Source organism: Acipenser ruthenus, chromosome 24, assembly GCF_902713425.1.
Source record: "Acipenser ruthenus chromosome 24, fAciRut3.2 maternal haplotype, whole genome shotgun sequence".
Classification (NCBI taxonomy): domain Eukaryota; kingdom Metazoa; phylum Chordata; class Actinopteri; order Acipenseriformes; family Acipenseridae; genus Acipenser; species Acipenser ruthenus.
In genome coordinates this window covers 1,889,434-1,909,740 of record NC_081212.1, presented here as the reverse complement: position 1 = coordinate 1,909,740, position 20,307 = coordinate 1,889,434, and the positions used below count along the sequence as shown (strand labels likewise).

Sequence of the window (20,307 nt, the reverse complement as noted above, 5' to 3'; positions counted from 1 at the left end):
AGAGATAAACTGCATAAGAAACAGCTGTAGTGTGTTTTAGTGTAAGAGGGATGTTGTTTGAAATTGATTAGCAGCTGCTGGTCTAGCACTTCATCTGAGAGCTGCCCTCACCCACATTCACATCGTTTGCAAGTCTTTGTGATGGGATTAGTCACTGAGCTGTGCTGTGCAAACAGCCTCGGCTGGTTTCTCTATCAGCAGTTTATTTACTGTGTACAGCAAGGTATCAGGGGGTGTAACACAGCTCTGCTACAAACACAGTTTTTTACTGGATTTATTTGAACCCCCCTCCGCTCACTCTGTTGCAGCGAATCTTCTCTAGAGCTGTGTTATGAAGGTCGGTCACATTAAGGACAGTAATACAACATGTTTTGTTTTTCAGCAGTCAGTTCAAAGGGGAGTTAAAAAATCGTTTGGCATTGTGTATCTGCAATTTCTTTTAAACCCATAAAGCTGTATAAAAAACAAATAAGAACCATTTGTGAAAACGACAGCCGCACTGCAACACTAACGGGAGCCTGTGTAACTGTGGTGCTGTTTGTTTTGTGGTTTCTGCTTTGAAACACCCTTTATTGCTTTAGCACTGCCCTTGGCTTAGACCCAAGCTCATTGTGCCAGTGTGAAAGATGAACACCGCCACGATGAAGGCTGGGAGATTGCTCTTGAGAAAATGTATAGGTTTCAACAGTGTGCCTCTCTCTCTCTCTCTCAATTCAATTCAATTCAATTCAAATTGGCTTTATTGGCATGACAATAAAAATAATTGTGTTGCCAAAGCACATACATGGCATAACCAACTCAAATATACAGACAAAGAATTTTTCTTAATACTAACAGTATCCCTCCTCCCTCTATATTAATACAGTAAACAGAATCCCTCCCTTCCCCTCTATATCAAACAGTACCCCCTTCCCCCCTCTATATTAAACAGAATCCCCCTCCCTCCCTCTATTAAACAGAATCCCCCTCCCTCCCTCTATTAAACAGAATCCCCCCTCCCTCAATTAAACAATACCCCCTCCCTCCCTCCCTCCCTCTCTCTATATTAAACAGAATCCCTCCCTCCCTCCCTCTCTCTTTTCCCTCTCTAGTGTGACGTGTTCACGGTCTGTCCCTCAGGCTATGACAGGTCTCCACGTATTGACCAGTCAGTCTGGCTGTGTGTTTGTCTTCCCCCAGCAGGATTGACAGCTTCTGGGTATCACACATTTTTGGGAATTCTGGGACTAAATCACAGAATTTGGGGAAGAAAATGTCCCTTATGTTTTTATATTTTTCACAGTGTGTCAGGAAGTGAATCTCTGTCTCGACCTCTCCTGTCTCACAGTGACCACAGTGCCTGTTCTCCCTGGCCAGCCAGGTTTGCCTCTGTCGGCCTTTTTCAATGGCCAGGTTGTGGTCACTGAGCCGGTATTTGGTCAGGATCTGCCTCTGCTTTGTGTTTCTGACAGTTACCAGGTATTCTGCCAGGGTGTAATTTCTATTTAGGGTCCGATAGCACTCTAGTTTGTTTTGTGTTTTAGTATTTCTCTCTCTCTCTCTCTCTCTCTCTCTCTCTCTCTCTCTCTCTCTCTCTCTCTCTCTCACATTCTCTCCTTCCTTTCTCTGCCCCTCCTTCTCCTTCACCCCCTCTCTCTTTCACCCCTCGCACTATCCCTCTCCTTACTAGTTTTTTTTTATTATTATAGTTTTATTGCACTGGAACAAAAACGCCAATGGATCTGATTCTAGATTTCAGTGGGCATTCATAAACACGTAATACCTAATGAGAAGGTAACGGGCTTGCGCGGCGATCGCTTTGGGAAGTTCACTTTTCCAGGGAGCGCAAGACAACACCTAATAGATGTATTTATGTATTTATGTATTTGGTCCCCGCGTTCACTTTGCATTATGGGTTGAAATAAAATGCAGATAGAGTGGAGCTAGTGGAAAATGCTTGGAGCACCCGGAGAGAGGACGCGGCTTAGCCAATGGACTGCGCTGCAGCGTGCGGCAGTGCGGAGGGCGGGGGAGGTATTTTAGCAGGGCAGACAGCCGCACATCAGCTACAAGGAAACCCGTACAGCAAGCACACGGACTGGTGTGGTGAACAAGCGACAAACAGTGTGAACGCAAATATAAACGCCGAGAAAGGTGAGGGGCTTGCCAACAAATTAATAATGTACCCCATGCAGCAAAAAATGTGTTTCCTTTATCCAAAATATGACCGATATATCTGAAGAAGCCAGCAACAAACCCTGCATTTACCTCGCACGGGGTGCAACTGTTAGAAGGGGGTGACAATGGCATCTTTGCTTTGCCTCTGTTGTGTAAGATGAAAACGCATTACACGCACGTGCATTGCGCGGCTGGCTTTATTTTGGAGTGGGGAATGGTGTGTGTGTGTGTGTGTGTTTTTGTTTGTTTGTTTGTGTTGTAACCGATTCGTGCGCTGCATAATAAGTGTTGTGAAATGGCAACGTTAAGTGCTTGACACCGGGCGCACGTAGCTGTATCTGCGGTAATAGAATGTTTTATTTATTGATTTGTATCTCTGCGCGGAAGCGAGGATGTGCATCTGTAGCGAAACGTGTTTATTACATCATTTTCTTGAATTAATTTAACTGTTTGAGTCGGCTGAAGTCCGCCGGCCTGGCTGCTTGCTGCGCGTCCGTTTTGAAATTAAACACTATATGGACTTCAGTGCGTCGTTATCTTTCATTAAAATCCTGACCGTGCAAGGACACAGGGAAATACGATAGCGGTACAGTGCACCACGAAACATGTTTGCAAAAATGCGGTCTTATATTTTTAAATAGCTAGGAATTAATGTATTATTAATGTACAGACATGCATTTGGACTATTAGCCCCGTGCACAGTCCGGAGCAGTATTAGGTTGTGGTTTGTAAAGCGCTGTGTGATGTGATTACCTAACCAGGTTCTAGTCAGATTTGCAACTCTTAATTTATTTCATTTTGGGGGGGTATTCATTTTAAACTTCCAAATGATTTCCCTTGGCGCGTCGGTGGCTGTTCAACTGGGTTTACATTTACACGCAGATGTGCCAAAATCGGAGGGTTATAATTGCATGCTTTGCTGTTGGTACTCGGTGTCTAGGGCGTCTACTAAGAAATTCATAATAATAATAAAAAATTGATCAATTAAGTTGCAATAGCTGAATGCGTCTTAAGCTTTAGTACCTAGGCCCACACTAGGTGGAAGCATGCGTTCCTATAACTTTTGATTTGACTGTCGGTGTAATGGGAGGCCTTGCTTGCATTGCTGTGTGGTGGTTTGGCTTCTCCCTGCTCGATGATTTGCAGGTGATTCATGTAGTTTTAGCAGTTCAACGTGTAGACCGTCAGATAATCAGTCTTTCAATACAAACAACCACCACAACACACGTTTTGAAAGCAGAATTCGTATTTACTGATGTATAGGGCAGGACCACATGTGGTTTTGCTGGACTGAAGGTAAAAAGATCCCCCATAATGGTGGACTTTGTGTTCGTTATCGGGATGAAGAGCCATTGCCTAATAGTGTGATCCATTCCTGGTTTCACTAAGAGCTTTTAATAAGACACACCTGAGCTTGTTACCTTTACGCTATGGTTAACCAAGCTTGTATTAAAACCTGGAATGGGTGAAACGGCTGTGCAATGAGTCTTGTTTCCATCCCTGTAGCTTTAAAGGTGGAGATATAGAGGGATGAGAGTGAATTGAACACAAGGGCTAACTTTAATTGCATACTTGTGTTCTCTGACTGGCTCATATTTCATGATGTGGGGTGGGGGCAGCAAAGGGATGAATCGCTTGGTTTCCCTGCTGATGGTGAGCATGTGACCTTCAGTGCTGTGTAACACAGAGATCCAGCCACTGCAGGGGCTTCAGCTGTTGATGCAAACGGTACTGTTAACTTTCTGAAGTACCAAAGAGAAATGGACACGCAGAAGACGATGGCCCTTCGGAAGCTGCTGTATTGCTGAACACGTTGCGCTCTCTGGCATTGCGATCCAAAGTGCTGGAACGTTCCTGCTGTATCCATCTGAATTGCAGGGAGTTCTTGCTGGTGGGAGGTGGCAGCCTCTCTTAATGAGCCCTACAGTCCTTACCTGGCAAAGTAGAAGAGGTTTGTCTCTCAGGATCTCCGGACCAGTACACTAGGAGCTCATTGAATGTGAACGCAAGACCACATAACAAACCTGGGGTCCGTTCTAATGGCAGCAGAATTGTTTGCTGAAATTGCAATGCTGCTTTGTCCAATTGGATGCAATTATGCTGCAGTGGATACAATTGCACTAAAGTAACCACTCACATTGATATATTTGTTCTAAGTAATCCAGCAATCGTGGTATAAATACAGAAACGTACTAGAACTTTTTTTTTCTCCAAACAAATGGGGCCACTTAAAGTGGTTGCAAATACAAGAATGATCTTAAGACAAATGCATAATTGAACTAATTGATCAGTTTAATTTGTTGGACAGGTGTGTCAAGGTGCAGCTGCTATTAGTTCCATTGTAATTGCAAGTCCGAAGTGCAGAGTTACACTTGGAGGTGACCCCGGGTCTAACGCATAACCTGATGTTTGAACCCTGTTGCTTCTGGAGCAGAGTGTAGCAACTGAGGGTGGAGTCTTTGATTTCGACAGCAGGGATTGGAAGACTTGAATTGTATGTCATTGTAAGCCATCGCCGGTTTTGCAGTCAGAAATCTGGAATGGGTCTCCTTTCCCTCCCTGGAATTGAGGGATCACACAGGGGGAGGAGTCTGTGGAGGACTCTCTCGCTCTCGCGCTCTCTCTCGCTCTCTTGCTTGCTCTCTCACAGCAGGTAAATGCCACTAGTTTTGATATGACTAACAGTGGGCTGATCATCATAAGCTTTCTAAAATGTCTCTTTAAACAAAACGTAATTGCTATTGAAGCTGTGTGGAATCTACTTGGCTCCTCGTTCTGTGTGTTTCAAGTGGAACTTCGCTTCTCGAGCGGAAGCTGTGCCCCCTCATCCTCGCTGACGGGGTTAGCGTTTAACAAAGAAGCCCTTTGTCCTTTTCAATAGGGACTGAAGCAGTGCGGATTCACTGTGGGCAGGTGGGCGGCTCTGTGTGCTAAATGAGGGAGCCAGGCTCGGGCCACGCAGTGCTGTGATTGGATACAGGCTCTCCTACTCTACGGCTTTGAGTGTGATGTGACCAGAACGTGGCCGTCCTCTTCAACATGACCGATGCTGTTCATCGGGTGTGATGGGCGCAGGCCGGCCCTGTGGAACTGTCGGGCGTGTGTTGCAAATGGGGATTTGTTATTGGACTGGAATCGAAGGTTTTGTCTGGGCGAAGTGTGGAATGAGATGGGCATCTAAAAAGGCACTAGTATTGGAGACTCCTTGAGGTGGTGGTTACCTACACGAATACCTTTTGTCTTTTCTGCACGCTGCCAGAAATGTGTGTTGACAGTCTCTCTCCTCTCTCTCTCTCTCTCTCTCTCTCTCTCCAGATAGCACCATGTCTGACAGAAAGGCTGTGATTAAGAATGCCGACATGTCCGAGGACATGCAGCAGGATGCAGTGGACTGTGCCACCCAGGCCATGGAGAAGTACAACATCGAGAAGGACATCGCTGCCTACATCAAGAAGGTGAGGGCACGTTGAACTAAGCGTTCCCCAGGACTCAGTGAAGAGAGTGCCTCCTCTTCCTTTTATACTGGAAGAAATTCAAATAAGTAAAAGCGTGTTGTAATGTTCTGTCTGCGTCCGTTTTCTAACTCCTGTCTCGTGTCGGGTCTGCAGGAATTCGATAAGAAGTACAACCCCACCTGGCATTGCATTGTGGGTAGGAACTTCGGAAGCTACGTGACGCACGAGACCAAGCACTTCATCTACTTCTACCTGGGCCAGGTGGCCATCCTCCTCTTCAAGTCTGGATGAGGGACGAGAGGAGAGGGAAGAGAGGACTGTGATGCACTGCTGGCTGACGCCACGACCCCACGACCCCACACACACACACATCCTTGAAAAAGAAGCAAGCGGGCAAACTGGCTGTGCGCGGCTGCATGGACTGTGTACAGCATTTAATGATGTGTATATGTTGCAGTAAAAATAAAAACTTTAATAAACTTTATCTTTAGTTGCCTGGAAGAAAGGAAATGAGAGGAATATTTTTTTTAATGCTTTCTTTCACTTTGTTTGTTTTTGGTATTGCACTGAAGTTGTAAAAAAGAAAAAAGCTTTAACAGTGGCCTTTAGTGAAAATAAAGAATGATTCTACACTGAATTTAAAAGGAATCTCTGAATAGTGTTGTGTGCTCTGAGCAGGTGATTTGTCATGTGAATGTGGTATGATGTTGAATTATTTTATAAAATCACCTGGGTGACTGAAGGCTGCAGGATCCTGTTTTTTTTTTTTTTTCTCTAAGTATTGCAGAAAGTAAAGTCTGGAAGAGTGCTGCTTGTCTCCTGGATGTGAATTCTTGTCGTTGGTGTTTTTCTTGACCTCTGTTTTGCTTTAGCGTTTTGAATGTACCTCCTGGGAGTGAGGCAATACTTCCTGCTCAACCAAGGAGCCTTTTAACCCTTTCAGTTCTGAATTCTTTTTGTCTAGTGGAAGAATGCAAAATTAAGTCATACAATTTTAAACAAACAAAACAGAAATAACTCCTGTATTAAGTATACCTGAGACCAGGACACACATACTTGGGTAAAGAACTCCAGAACCCACATATTGAAAAATAACTTGTGGAATTCCAATAAGGAATCAAACCCCGTCTGCACTCGCTTGTATAACAGTACAGCCGCTGTAATGTTGTTCTTGTTTGCCTTGTATCGCTACGATACAGAAACCTGGCTGCTTCTCAGCATTTCAATTCCATCTCGCAGGTCCGGGTATGCTCTGAAACAGTGAAGATCAGGCAGGGCATTTTCAATGCAGTGTTAGTAATGGAACAGCCTGTAGCATTTAAAACGCATGGCTTCTGTGTGAGCTGGAGGAGGAAACTGAAGGGTTTTCCCCTTTCTCTCTGGGTTTTTTTCTGTGCCTGGGCAGTTCCAGAAGATTTTGTTCAGTGCTTAAGACTTGCTTTAAGAGTCTTTGGTTAGTTAGAGTCCAGTTTGAAGCGCACATACCTGCTCAATGCAAGGCACTCGATGAAAAGTGTTGTCCTGATTTCTGTGATGACTCATTTCCCAGTGCTTCATGGTCCGCAGTCGCAGCTCAGCACCATTCAAATGCACTTCAACTAGAGCTGAATCTGTGGTGTTCATTTCTCCACATTTAATGTCACTTGTGCTGGGGAATTGGGTGGGTCAATAAATATACTAAATAAATACAAATGAGCAGTCCTTTACTGGTGTGGCTATGTTGTGCTTTATTAAGAACTGTCCACAAATGAACAACCGTGGACTTCTAATTGGAGCCCCAGGGGCTTGTAACTGCGTCAGGGCTGAGCATTCACTGTGGCATCAACCTTTGGACAAGCATATTGGAAAACATGTGAAGAAGGAGGGCTTGTTTATGCTCATGTAAAAAAAAAGAACATATTTTTTTATACTGATAGTGTATACCCGCAGTACACAGAATTAGTGGAAGGCTGTACAACAGTAACGTCTGATGGATTCCACCATCATTGACTCCAATGGTATTTATGCTTGGGGCTAGAGCGCATCCTGCTGGCTAGGCTTGGTATTGTAATTTGCACTGAAGAAAGCTGCCACACGCATTCACTGAGTAAGAAAGCAGGGTGCGTTAAAAAGGTAATATTTAATAATTATAAGGATATAGGGTATAAAAGCTGTATTGAGTGTTTTAATCTTTCTTGTTTACTATATATACAAAAAAAACTTAAACTAACGCCAAAAAGCTGTTCTTCCTGCGCGCCGGTATGACCCCGGATGTAGATGTCTGTTACCATAGTGACATTCCTTAACGCCCCTGTCAGAAAGCAACATGGCTGCTGAAAATGGGCTGGTTGACGCGGGGCTGTCCGATTGTCACAATAAAACGGTTCTGTCGTCTGTTAAGGATCCCGGGGATCCGAGTTTGAGACCAGCCGGCACGGGGAGCCAGTTCGCCCGTTGCTTTTCCAAACTGTGCTTGCTGCGACCGACCGATAGCGAGGGCTTCCGAACCGAAGTCAATCTCCTCTTCGATCAACTCATCTCGGAGAACTACGGGATTAGCTACCCCAGCGTCAGCCCGGAGGTAAGGACGGGCTCACATCATGAAGATAGGAAAGCACTTTATCTAATGAACCACAACTGCTCACATTAGTTATGTGTCTCGAAACAGCCAACTTCCCAACGTTTCGGCTTTGAAAACAAACATTATTCATCTATGAACGTGCTTGTCATGTCATTTTCTACACCGTTAATGATGTAACTTTCTACTGTTCCTTTTAATTTAAACCTCCAGGCATATAAAATCTTACGTGACATCCTCTTTTTAAAGATTCTCTAAACTGACCAGGTCATATCATTCGTGTGAGACAATATAACTGACAGTTCATTAGTTTCCTTTGCTGTGTAGCCAGAGGCAACGAAACAGGTCCGTGTGGTCTAACATTTAAAAAATGCCGTTCAGTTATCAACACCATACAATGTGTGGACCCGTTGCTGTGCGTGTGGGGTGGCAGGAGCGATCAAGCTCCTCCTATTGTGGAGTATTGCTGTAACTGTGTTTCGTTCCCCAGGATGTGTGTACGCTGCTGGTCCAGGCCTGTCGTCTGGTTCAATTCAATCAGGAGCACCTCATCACTAAGCTGTGCCAGCTCATACACCACCTGCTCAACAGGCTACAGGTACCGTACTTCACTCTGACACCAGGGTGCAGCGTTTCAGCCTCCCGGTTAAGGTACACCAGGAACTGAGCGCCTGTTGATCAAACGATTTCGAGAGCGACTCCAGTATCGCGAGGAGCAAGCTGACAATCTGGATGAACACCAGACCTGACCTGTCTGTACATTTTAAACCCTGTTCCGTGCACCTCATTGCTAAAATAAGAAAGCTAGCTTGATTTTTATTTTTATTTTTTTTTGTGTGGGACACACATGTCCCTTGTACCTTAAAGGGTTCAAATGATTGTAGCTGCCTGGTTGATGTGCGACAGCTGTTCCATGTTTTACTGTGGTTTTAATTCCACTCCCCATAGCGGTTTAAAAGCTCAGCCGGGCCGAGTCTGAATGGGAGTTTCCAACCATACACAGGGATGGAAATAAGACTCCTATTGCATAGCACTTTCACCCATTCCAGGTTTTACTACAAGCTTGACTAGGCACAGTGTCTAGGTAACAAGCACAGGTGTGTCTTACTAAACTCACAGTAAAACCAGGAATGGATCAAACTGCCTTGCAATGGGAGTCTTCCCTCCATTGTTACAGTACACCGGTGGTTAATCTCTTCCCTGTGTTAACGGGAGCGTGTTTGTATCCCCCTGCCCTCCACAGGTGATCGTGGATGAGCAGAGCTTGGACTCCCTGGTCCTGTACTCTCTCCAAGCTCTGCGCAGCTGCAGTTCCTGGACACACGGGGAGATTCTGCAGGCTCTGGCTACACTAGTCTACAGCAACGGACCCAAGTGTCAGAAGGTAGAGTGACGTTTACGGGTATGTAAGTAAGACTCCCATTGCGTAGCAGTTTGATCCATTCCGGAGCTTGTTACCTGTACACCGGGGCTGATCAAGCTCGTATTAAAACCTGGAATGGGTGAAACTGCTCTGCACTGCTCTTACTTCCATCCCTGCATTTAACATGGTTTGCATGTCTCTACACAGCTACTGTTGGAATCCAACCTTTTCTAGTAACAGTAAAATATATTAGTAAAAACTGTGCACAGTTCACAGTTGGTTAAAACTACCACACAATGTCGACGTGCACACAACCAGTAAAGAAGCCTTTTTTTTAATAGGGAAGGTCTTTGGTCAGCACCTACAATCTTAAGATCTTTGTTTTTTTGTTCTTCCAGCATCTGCCAGACTTGGTGGGACAAGGAGGAATTCTTTTGCGCTATAGCGACCCCTGCCAGCCTGACGTGGAATTGCGCCGAGGAGCCGTGCACTGCATGGCCAATCTCTGTCTCAGGTAATGCACTGCTGAGAGAATCGGGACATCATTTAATCAGGGGCTCCGAAAGAGCCGTCCCAGCCTCCTCAAACCAGCTACTGTGGGATCCGTCAAAGAGGACACGCTGGAGGGATGTTTCAATATAAAGAATCACTGGCGTTGTGCTGCCATTTACTATTTGGGTAGAAGCAGATGTTTGAATTTGTTTGAATTTCAGGTGTCTGGTTGTTTTGTTTTTTTACAAGGTTGATTTATTAATATCTCTTAGACAATTGCAGTACAATGGAAAAAGGGATTCTGGAAATCAGGTTTGAGAGATGTGGGGCCTCTGTATTTCAATCCAACGCTGTTTTAGGTCATTAAAAACGCCCCCGTGTGTTTTCTTGTGGCGGTGTAGCATTCCTGGCCAGCCCTACCTGGATGAATCGTACCGGAATTCCTGTTTCCAGACATTCCTTCAGGTTCTGCAGTCTCCGAAACCCGCCAATGTGGACGACCTTGCCTTTTGCACGGTAAGAGCAACGATAAATCAGAGGGGTTGTGTGTGACATTCCTTCATCAGTGTTTAAGAAAGCGCTTTGAATTCCTTTGTGGATGAAAGGTGCTATATTAACAAAGCGAGGATTTTAAAAATATTGCAAAAATAAAAAAAATGAATTATTGTTGTCTCCTCTCTTGTCCCGTCAGCTGCTTCAGAATGCTTTGAAGGGAATACAGTTTATACTGAACGGAGGGAAGATGAAACTGACGCAGAACGACCAGTTAGGGGCGCTACTGGCAGTGTTGAAGGTAAGCGCCTGTGCCCTGCCTCTGTGTGTCTCTTTACATCACACCCAGCACTGTCTCCCATTGTCTCAGTGAGCTTCAGAACACCTTCACAGTCTATACTTCAGGGTCCCTTGTACTTGGAACAAATAGCCAGCCTGCATGCCACTTCACCAGTGCCTCTGTTGAAATAAGGTAGTTTAGAAAGGTGTAGGCTGGAGTTTAACATCACTGCCTTTATTCAGAATAAATCCACCAGCTGGCATTATGACACAGTAAGGAATAGTAGTTCCAATGTGACTTCACATTTTGAAATCCCCCATGCTGTCCCTGCATTAGTATTGTGTTGGGTCGTTCTCACTGTATTTGCGTGTCCCTTCCCCTCTCAGAAGTATATGTTCTTCGGGCTGCCCGGGCTGATCCTGGAGATGCCCATGGTTCTGTACCCATCCCCTCTCCCTCAGTATGAAGGAAGCCCGACTGCAAAGCAAGAAGCCACTGACACCCCGGGCTCCTCCAAACAGACTGGGGTACGTATCGCTACCTGGTTATACACGGCTACACACACCAGCTGTCACACTGTTTAGACACTGCGGGACTACGTTTGTATCAGTACACTAATGTCACAATGCGATATGTATCACGATACAAGCAATGCATACCCCTGCTGTGCGGGACCGACACATTGTAGATAAAGGTCAACGCTCCACACGACTCTCTCGATCCGATTCCTCAGCAGAACGGAGCGCCGGTTTCAGACGGCTGTGGAGGGCGGTGGAGAGTACAATCAAACTCGATGTTTTCTGCTTGTGTGCTTCCCAGAACAAGAAGAGGAAGTCCCGTGGGAAGAGCAGGAAGGGCGGGTCCGAGGCCAAACAGGATGAGGAGGGGGACGAGCAGGGGGCGGGACTGGGGGCGGGGCTTGAGAGGTTGAAGCTGGGTGGAGGAGGAGGAGGAGGAGGAGGAGGAGGAGGAGGGGCAGGGGACTGTGCTGGCCGTCAGCTGTGGGTGCAGACCCCCGGCCCCCCCTCGGGCTTCCTCCACCCCTCCTGGAAGAGGATCATCAGCAGCTCTGACTCCGAGTTCTCTGACCCTGAGGGAGGCATGCAGAGCAAGCTCAGGTAAGGGGCGTCTTTACATGCTTGAGACGCATGCTTGAGACACAAGCCCTGACTGCATTGCAAATATAATCAGGGAGGTCTTACAGAGCCGCACACAAATCTATATACCTCACAAAAAGAAGAAGAAAGGGTTTAGGCTAAAGAAAAAATAGCAACTACACGAAGACACCGCTTCAGTCATTTTCTGCTCAGTATACATGTTGTACGTTTAAAACGCTGCATATTGACTGTACTTTCTTCTGCCTAAGACTACAGTCCTTGCAGCCCATTAAAACCCATTAGAAACCTTAAAACGGGATACTTCAGAAGAGCTGTGGAGCTCAATCAGCCAAGCACAGACCTGCTTTCGAGTTTTGATAATGTACTTCATTCCAGAAGAGCTGCAGCTCTTGCATTGTAATGTGAATTGGGTGTTTGGATTCTGCTCCAGGCTGTACCAGGCTAAAGTTCGCCAGTGTGCCCTGCACTGCTTCCTGTCCACTGTGAAGTGCATTGAGAAGAAAGCCCTGTACGGTTACTGGTCCTCCTTCATCCCCGACGCCCCTGGCATAGGGAGCCCCCAGTCCGTGTCGCTGCTCACCATCGCGCTCAAGGACCCTTCACCGAAGGTAAGGTCCGAGCTGCCTGTGAGAACACTGCGTTCTCTCTCACCAGACAGGGAGCTTTCATTTCACATGTTGGAATGGGTTTCATTGAGGATCTCTCTGAATATAGGGAAGAGTTTTTAGAACTGAATCACACTAATGTGTGTGCCTTTTCGATTTCACTTATCATGGCTACTAGAAAACCAGGGAATCTGAAAGATGATCAAAATCAAAAAAACAGTGGCACTCTGTGTATCATCTGTGTGTATCATCCGTAACCATTAAACCCTGTAGCAGAATCTAGTCTGTGTGTAGGCAGGGCACGTGACGGCCGTGTGGATTGGATCTGGAGCTGGACTTGTACTGTGGCCTCCAGGAGCACGATGTTAAGTCCTCTGCAGTGGTATTTCTTAGTGTAATGCTCTGTCTCATGCGGTGCTTCTGTGTGTCCTGGTGTTTGCTACACAGACCCGGGCAGGCTCTCTGCAGGTCTTGTCTGCAATCCTCGAGGGCTCCAAGCAGTTCCTGTCGGTCGCGCAGGACACCACCGACCACAAGAGGGCGTTCACCCCCTTCTCTGCCACGCTGGCCTCCAGCATCCGTGAGCTGCACCGCTGTCTCCTGCTGGCGCTGGTCGCAGAGCCCTCCTCCCAGACCCTCACTCAGATTATCAAGGTACAGCCTGGGGCTCCTCCTCCTCCAGCAGACTTACAAACACTGCGTCCTGATGTACTGTGATGAATCTATTTGAGCAGGGGCAGGGGCAGGAGGGAGGTGTGTGGGGGGGTATATTTTGGCATGCAATCTTTGTGAGCAAAGCATAACGTATAGGGATGGAAATAAGATTTCTATTGCATAGCAGTTTCACCCATTCCAGTTTTTACTACCAGCTTGATTAGCCCCAGTGTATAGATAACAAGCTCAGGTGTGTCTTATTAAACTCCTAGTAAAACCTGGAACGGATCACACTGCTGTGCAACGGGATTTGTTTTTCCATCCCTGGGTATCTTGTTGTGTAACTGAAGCGGTGCCTCGATCTTCTTTCAGTGCCTTGCCAACATGGTGTCCAATGTGCCTTACAGCCGCCTGAGACCAGGGCTGCTCAGCCCACTCTGGAGGCAGATCAAGCCCTACATCCGACACCGAGGTCTGGGGCTCTTCATTTTTACTCTCATCATCCCTCCATCTATGTGGGAATTCTGTGTCTTACAACCTAAAAGTATTCTTTTTTTACATCCTTGTAGCTTTTCAGTGAAGGTTAGTTTTGTGTTCTCTTCTTCAAAGTGGATTTGGTTTGCACTCACTTCTGCATCAAGGCTCTAGAGAGCAGATATTTAAAAGTGATCTTGTTGTAATTTCAGCTCAGACTTAAAATACATGCAAACTTCAAAATGCTCAATGAGAATTTGAAGGTAAAAAGCCCAGCGTTTCGGCTGGTGCCTTCTTCAGTGTACTAATTAAGAATTTGAGTGTCTGCTTCTCCTTGCGATGAGCGCTACTAATCTGTGTACCCAGTTAGTATATTGAAAAAGGTGCTAGCCTAACTGTCTACTTCTGTGCCACTCTCCTTGGCAGACGTGAATGTGCGTGTTTCCAGCCTGACACTGCTGGGGGCGCTAGTCTCCGCCCAGGCACCCCTCTCGGAGGTGGAGCTTCTCTTGCGGCAGCCGAGCTCCTCGAGTCGGACTAACAGCGGAGCGGGGACCCCCCAGGAACCCAGAGAGAGCTGGAGGAAGCCCCCCACAAACCCCGGGACGCCCCCTGTGGACAGCCCCCCAGCGGAACCCTGCTGGCTGCTGCGCCTCTGCATCTCCCTGGTCATGCTCCCCCGCGAGGAGCCCCCCTACTCTGACAGCGACGGCGGTACAGCCCCCTCCGGCAGCGTCTACGAGCCCTCGCCCATCCGACTGGAGGCACTGCAGGTCAGGACACCCCAAGCTACTTCACACTCCACCAAGCGTTGCATCATTCAATGCTACCGATTTTAAACACTTCTTGTAAAGCATTTTAATCTTTAAGCATTTTAACAAGACAGTCCATTACATGTAATTCTGTGTTCATTCACATCTCAGAAGGTAGCCTGTCAGGTATTCTCTACTGCAGATGACAATATCCAACACTGTAAATGCTGTAGAATGCAAGCAGGCTAAACGCACTGAAGTTTCTACTTCTAGCTGTAAAGTTCAGACTTCAGGAAGCAGCCGTGTTCAATGTTCAGTGCCATCCCATCCCTGCAGTCGCACTACTGAAGGTGGCATGAGCCTAAATGTTTAACAGGGTTTAGTTTACTGTATGTTTTCAAATCAACAGGTGCTGGCACACCTTGTGAAGGGCTACTTCTCCATAGCGCAGTCCTACCTGCTGGAGCTGGGGGAAGTGGCCTGTAAGTGCATGAAGGAGGCGGATCCTTCGGTGCAGCTGCACGGAGCGAAGGTAAGATGCTGTTACTGTACACACACACACACACAGCCCCTGGACAAGCACCAGGGCCCGTGAACTCTGTGTAATTTATATTAACGAGCTTAAGGGGCACGCATTCTGAAAATCCATGTGATTGGGATTGTGTTTCCATTGCAGCTGCTGGAGGAGCTGGGATCTGGGATAATCCAGCAGCACAAGGCCGATTCCCAGGTACCCCTGGACAAGAGAGTGACTGTCAATCAGGTAACACTCGGCAAACTTGAGGCAGCGAGGCAAACATTTTGGCGAATGCTTCTTCTTCCTCCTTTACCTTTTTCATCACTTCTTTTTGTAATATGATGCTGTTTATCAAGTCCATTTGATGTGTGTGTTTGCTGCCTCTGCTGCAGGCGGTGACCTTCTGGTTGGTGATGCTGAACGGGCCGCTGCCAGGAGCTCTGCAGAATACCCAGCACCCAACCCTGCAGACCAGTGCCTGCGACGCGCTCTCATCCATCCTGCCTGAAGCCTTCAGCAGCCTGCCTGTAAGCACTGCACTGCGCTGCAATCTCCTACAAAGTTTATAAAACCAAACCAGAAAACTCCCACAGGCATCCTAACGCTGTAGATGAAGCTGCAAAATCTCCGCTTGCCTCTGCTCAGAGCTGGCTGTCCGAGTGGCTTCATAAAGCTAAAGTGTGTGTGTGTTTCAGGATAACCGTCAGATCTTGTGCATCACGATGCTGCTCGGACTGAACCACAGTGAGAACTCTCTGGTCAAGGCAGCGTCGGTCCGAGCCCTGGGAGTCTACATCCTGTTCCCCTGCCTGCGTGAGGTGAGCGAGAGCCCAGCCCATCCACAAGCAGACACAGCTACTGACCGCAGCCCTAGTAACCAAGCCTGAAAGAAAAACATTAAGTAGAACAGCTACAAGTCCATTCCATTTCTGTTGATTCATTTTCCCGGTTTTATTTTCACTGTAGCTGCAAAACCTTTCTTTTTGTGTTCATCAGGACGTGATGTTTGTGGCAGACACGGCTAATGCCATCCTCACATCACTGGATGACCGATCTCCCAATGTGCGTGCCAAGGCAGCCTGGTCCCTGGGCAACCTCACAGACACACTCATATTCAACATGTGAGTGACGCTGTCCTGCAGTAACGCTGTCCTGCAGTAACCCTGTCCTGCAACACCTACAGTAAAGCTGCACTTTTCTAAACTTCTCAAAGGAACATTAAGGCATCTGATATTTCTTTGCTGTTACCTATATATTCTTGCACCAAATTGGCATCTCCCAGCAGATGGCAGCACAGAGCAATAAGAAGCCAGTCTGCTCATACTGTGTATATACAGGGTGAACTGGATCTGCAGATCCAAAGAATATTTTAACAGGACATACAGGATTCGATTTGTAGGCTGTAGTTTTATTTATTGTATTTTTTTCTAATGCCGCTGTTGTGTTTGTTTTTTTCTTTCTCTAAACAGGGAGTCCATGGGCCTCTGCTTTCAGGAGGAGTTCTCTGATTTGCTTCTGTTAAAAATGTTGAAGTCTGCAACCCAGGCCTCCAGCGATAAAGACCGGGTAATTCATCTGGATCTTTTCATCAGTGTTTTGTGTGCCGGCACAGAGCAGCTCAGTCCGTGCACAGCAGACCTGGGCAGTCACAATTGCAATTGTGTCATTTGTAATTGCAGTTGAACCTGGGCACACCTTTGGAATTGTAATTATACCAAATATTTGATCTGATTTGCAGGTAAATTCCACTGCTTTCCAAGGTTAACCCTTCGCAGTTCCAGGTTGTGTTTTCCACTGAGCCATTTATTAATCTTGTTTTTCCAACCACTTTTACTGTAGTGACCCCATTTGTTTGAATAGCATGTTTCTGTATTTGTAGCTGTGATTTATTATTGCTGGGTTGTTAATGTGGGGAGCTGTTTGTGCTATTTTTTAGTGCAATTGAAGTTACTGCAGCAGAATTGCAGTTGAACACAATATCATTGCAATTGTAATTTCAGCAGCTCCTGCCACTGTAATTGTAATTCTTGTAATTGCCTCCAGTTCAGTCCACAGTGCCGAGCGCTGCTCTCATTGTAATTGAGTGCTGCAGTAACATGCTTGTGTTTGCAGGTGAAGAGCAATGCAGTGCGTGCTCTGGGGAACCTGCTGCACTTCCTGCAGCCGCACCACATTGGCAAGCCTCGCTTCACGGCCGTGGTGGAGGACTCGATCCAGGCTCTGATCCGCACGGTGCAGGGCGAGGCCACCATGAAGGTGCGCTGGAACGCCTGCTACGCGCTGGGCAACACCTTCCGCAACCCCGCCCTGCCGCTGGGTAACGCACTTATGTTCTTATGTTCTTAATTCAACAGGGGCTAATGGGGCTGATTTACAAAGCTTTTAGCGTAAAAAAAACCTCTAGTGTTGCAAAATGAGAAATATTTTTTTAACCAGCCCCTATTATGCTTTCGATGCACTGAAGGTCCTCAAATGCTTTTACAAAGCAAGTGACTGACAGAGCGAGGTGCGGAGACTGAAGGCAGCAATGAGCTGGGAAAGAGCCCTACATGCAGCCATGAGGATGATCGTGATGAAGACTTGATTACTGAATTCGAAGTGTTCTTTGTGCTTATCACCAGGCTGTCAGATTTGTTTAATACAGTAGCAGTGACAGTCCTACATGCACCCGTGAATGATGATTACTTTTAAAAGCTATTTTCCGATTCCTCAGGAACCGCTCCCTGGACCTCGCAAGCCTTCAGTGCCCTGACCTCGGTGGTGAAATCCTGCAAGAACTTCAAGGTTCGCATCAAGTCGGCCATGGCGCTGGCCATCCCAAGCAGCAGGGGGCGCTACGGGGACGCGGAGCAGTTCGGGGAGGTGTGGGAGGCCCTGGTGCAGGCGCTGGAGCACAGCGAGGAGACAGAGGACTTCCTGGAGTACAAATACTGCGCCAGCCTGCGGGCACAGCTCTGCCAGGCCCTGCTGCACCTCCTGGGGCTGGCCAGCCTAGCTGACCTGCCCCGCATCCATGCCACCGTGGCAGAGAAGGGGGAGGTGATCAGGAGCTACATGGTGCGATACCACTGCACCTCCACAGAGGGGGAGGACGCCGGCTCCTGCCCCGAGCCCCAGGAGAGGGTACGGATCCTAGAGAGGAGCATCGAGCACCTGCGTGGGCTGCAGGAGAAGCAAGGGGAGGCCCAGGGCACGGCTCTGACTGCAGTCAGGTACCTGGAGACCATTCTGAAGAGCTGCACTGACTGTGAGCAGCAGTGAGAGTGGGGAAGATGGAACACAGTGACGTTCCAGTCAAACCCGCCTGGTATCGCTGCGGTGAAATGAGCCGGGACAGACTGCAACGGGAGTCCCATTGTTACTTACATCTGTTTATCAGTCGATTTCCAGCACTTTTAAAAAGCTTGGAAAGTTGCTGTGCAGTATTGAAATCTTTTGTCATATAAAGTAGAGCGGTATAGCATACAGAACAGCAGTGTGTGCAGCTTTGTGTTGTTTTTAATGGATTACGTGTGTCTGCAGGGTTCACAGACTGTACACACTGCAGAGAATTCATGAAGGCTCTTGTGATGAATACAGTGCCCAGCACTGCCATGCTTGGGGTTCCACACCAGCTGTATTGGTTGCATCCGCAGTTCTGCAGGTTTTACGATTATTGCACCAGGTTATTGATGAACTCCTGATCAAGGCAGCTGTGTCCCCAGTGATATTAAAAGGGTTTGAAGTCATATTAAACGGGTTTGAGTGGTTTTTGTAGGGCTTGGATGTGGTTATGCCCCTATTTCAGTTGAGACCAATGCTGTGCCAATGTTATGGGGTTGATGGAAGGGTACTTTTAAAAATATAAATGCATGATAATAATGATGTAGTTGAGTATGACAAAGAAATTCCCATACACTGTTTCCACACGAGATAAACTGATTCTTGCATTGTGGTGTTTTGTACTAGATTTTGTACTATATCTTTAAGGTTATAAACCTTGTACAAATAATATGATATTTAATTGATTTATAAAACCTGTTATTACATGTATAAAAAAAAAAAAACAGAAACAAGAATGTAACAATAATTTAAAGGTTATTAAAAAAGAAAAGATGGACTGCAACTTCAAGCACAAACGTTATTTTTTTTGTTGTTTTTTTTTTATGAATAAGTTGTATTTCTTCATATGTCCATCAGGTGTCACTATATCCCCGGCAACTCATTCACAAGTTCCCTTCAGATTATTGTAAGGAGTGTAAATGCCGGTAGGAACCCTGACCCTGTCAGCTTGTGCAGTTCAGCTACAGTAAACCTGTCTAATCCAGCCCCTCTACAAACCAGCTTTCTGTATAATTCACCATCATTTTTTTTGGTCCGACTAAATTCCAGTTGAAAGTAATGGTGTGATGCCTCTCCAATCCGGAGCCTGTCTGTGCTGGAATCAGGCATGGTTTGTAAGTCTTGTCTGCCTGAAACCAACGTGAATGTGACTGTGCAGTCCAGCTCCAAGTCATGTGGTTTCTCTTTTCTAACTTTATAATCGGCTGTGTTGCGTAAATATGCACAAGCCCTGCGGGTGCGGTACAGTACAGTCCTTGTTGACATTATGATCAAATTAAAATGAATATTCTTGCAGTCTGTCTAGAGCTGAGAGTTTAGAGCTGGTGGTGATGCAGAGGGCAGGATTAACTAAACAAGACGCGACACGAAACAAAGCAAACCAACACAAACGATTTTCTGATTGTTTTACTATTGATTCTGAAGTTAAGATAGCCGTTGTATCAGCAGATCACTTCTGTTTAAGTTTTAAAGGATTCACGCTACAGCCTCGCTGCTCTGCAGTGGAAGAAAGAGGCAGTCAGAGTGCAACTTTCACAAGATAGCTGCAGCAGAATTACAGATGTGGGAGGAATGTTACTGAGACTCATGAAGAAGAGGAAAAGGAGGACAGGATAATTGAGCAGTTGTGGGGAGATCCACTGGCACAGAAGTGTTGGATTGCAGTTCATGTATCATACGCAGCACCGGTCAAAACATCACAACTTCATGACAATAGAGCAACAGCATAGCCCAAACTGCATCAGGGGAGTGAACTTGAAATGCTCCAATGTATTGAATATTCTCATCAATCAGGAATTATCGGGTCCTAGGCACTAAACCTGTCACTTTTTTAAAGCCCTTTTTTGATTAATTGAATCAAGTTTGCAGTTCATGAAACCCCTTTCCACTGTGCTTATTAGTTTATTCTCGTTTTTCAAAGCATTGCATAAACTAAGAAACAGTTTATAAAAACTCCTTCAAGCTTGTGAAGGAGACCCATGTCGGTGCTTTTTTTATTTTTCCTGCTGTGCGACTAGTCTTACTTAATGAATTTGATGAACAGGACATACAGTTACAGTTTAAATAAAT

General features: G+C 46.4%; 2 protein-coding genes across 2 annotated transcripts; both read left to right on the top strand.

Moving 5' to 3' along the window:
• Positions 1–1,955: 1,955 nt before the first annotated feature.
• Positions 1,956–6,260, top strand: LOC117963284 (dynein light chain 2, cytoplasmic). The gene is made up of 3 exons (XM_034902689.2): positions 1,956–2,133; positions 5,473–5,612; positions 5,766–6,260. The coding sequence occupies exons 1-3, from the start codon at positions 1,971–1,973 to the stop codon at positions 5,901–5,903; spliced, it is 441 nt and encodes a 146-aa protein (XP_034758580.2). The 5' UTR covers positions 1,956–1,970; the 3' UTR covers positions 5,904–6,260.
• Positions 6,261–7,875: 1,615 nt separating this feature from the next.
• On the top strand, positions 7,876–19,021 carry LOC117963261 (HEAT repeat-containing protein 6-like). The gene is made up of 20 exons (XM_058997908.1): positions 7,876–8,172; positions 8,660–8,767; positions 9,413–9,553; positions 9,931–10,046; positions 10,426–10,540; positions 10,716–10,817; positions 11,183–11,323; positions 11,616–11,914; positions 12,345–12,522; positions 12,967–13,173; positions 13,546–13,645; positions 14,074–14,420; positions 14,809–14,931; positions 15,076–15,162; positions 15,309–15,443; positions 15,612–15,734; positions 15,913–16,037; positions 16,386–16,482; positions 17,029–17,233; positions 17,630–19,021. Exons 1-20 carry the CDS (start codon positions 7,918–7,920, stop codon positions 18,175–18,177), a joined length of 3,552 nt encoding a protein of 1,183 aa, XP_058853891.1. The 5' UTR covers positions 7,876–7,917; the 3' UTR covers positions 18,178–19,021.
• The last annotated feature ends 1,286 nt before the right edge of the window (positions 19,022–20,307 follow it).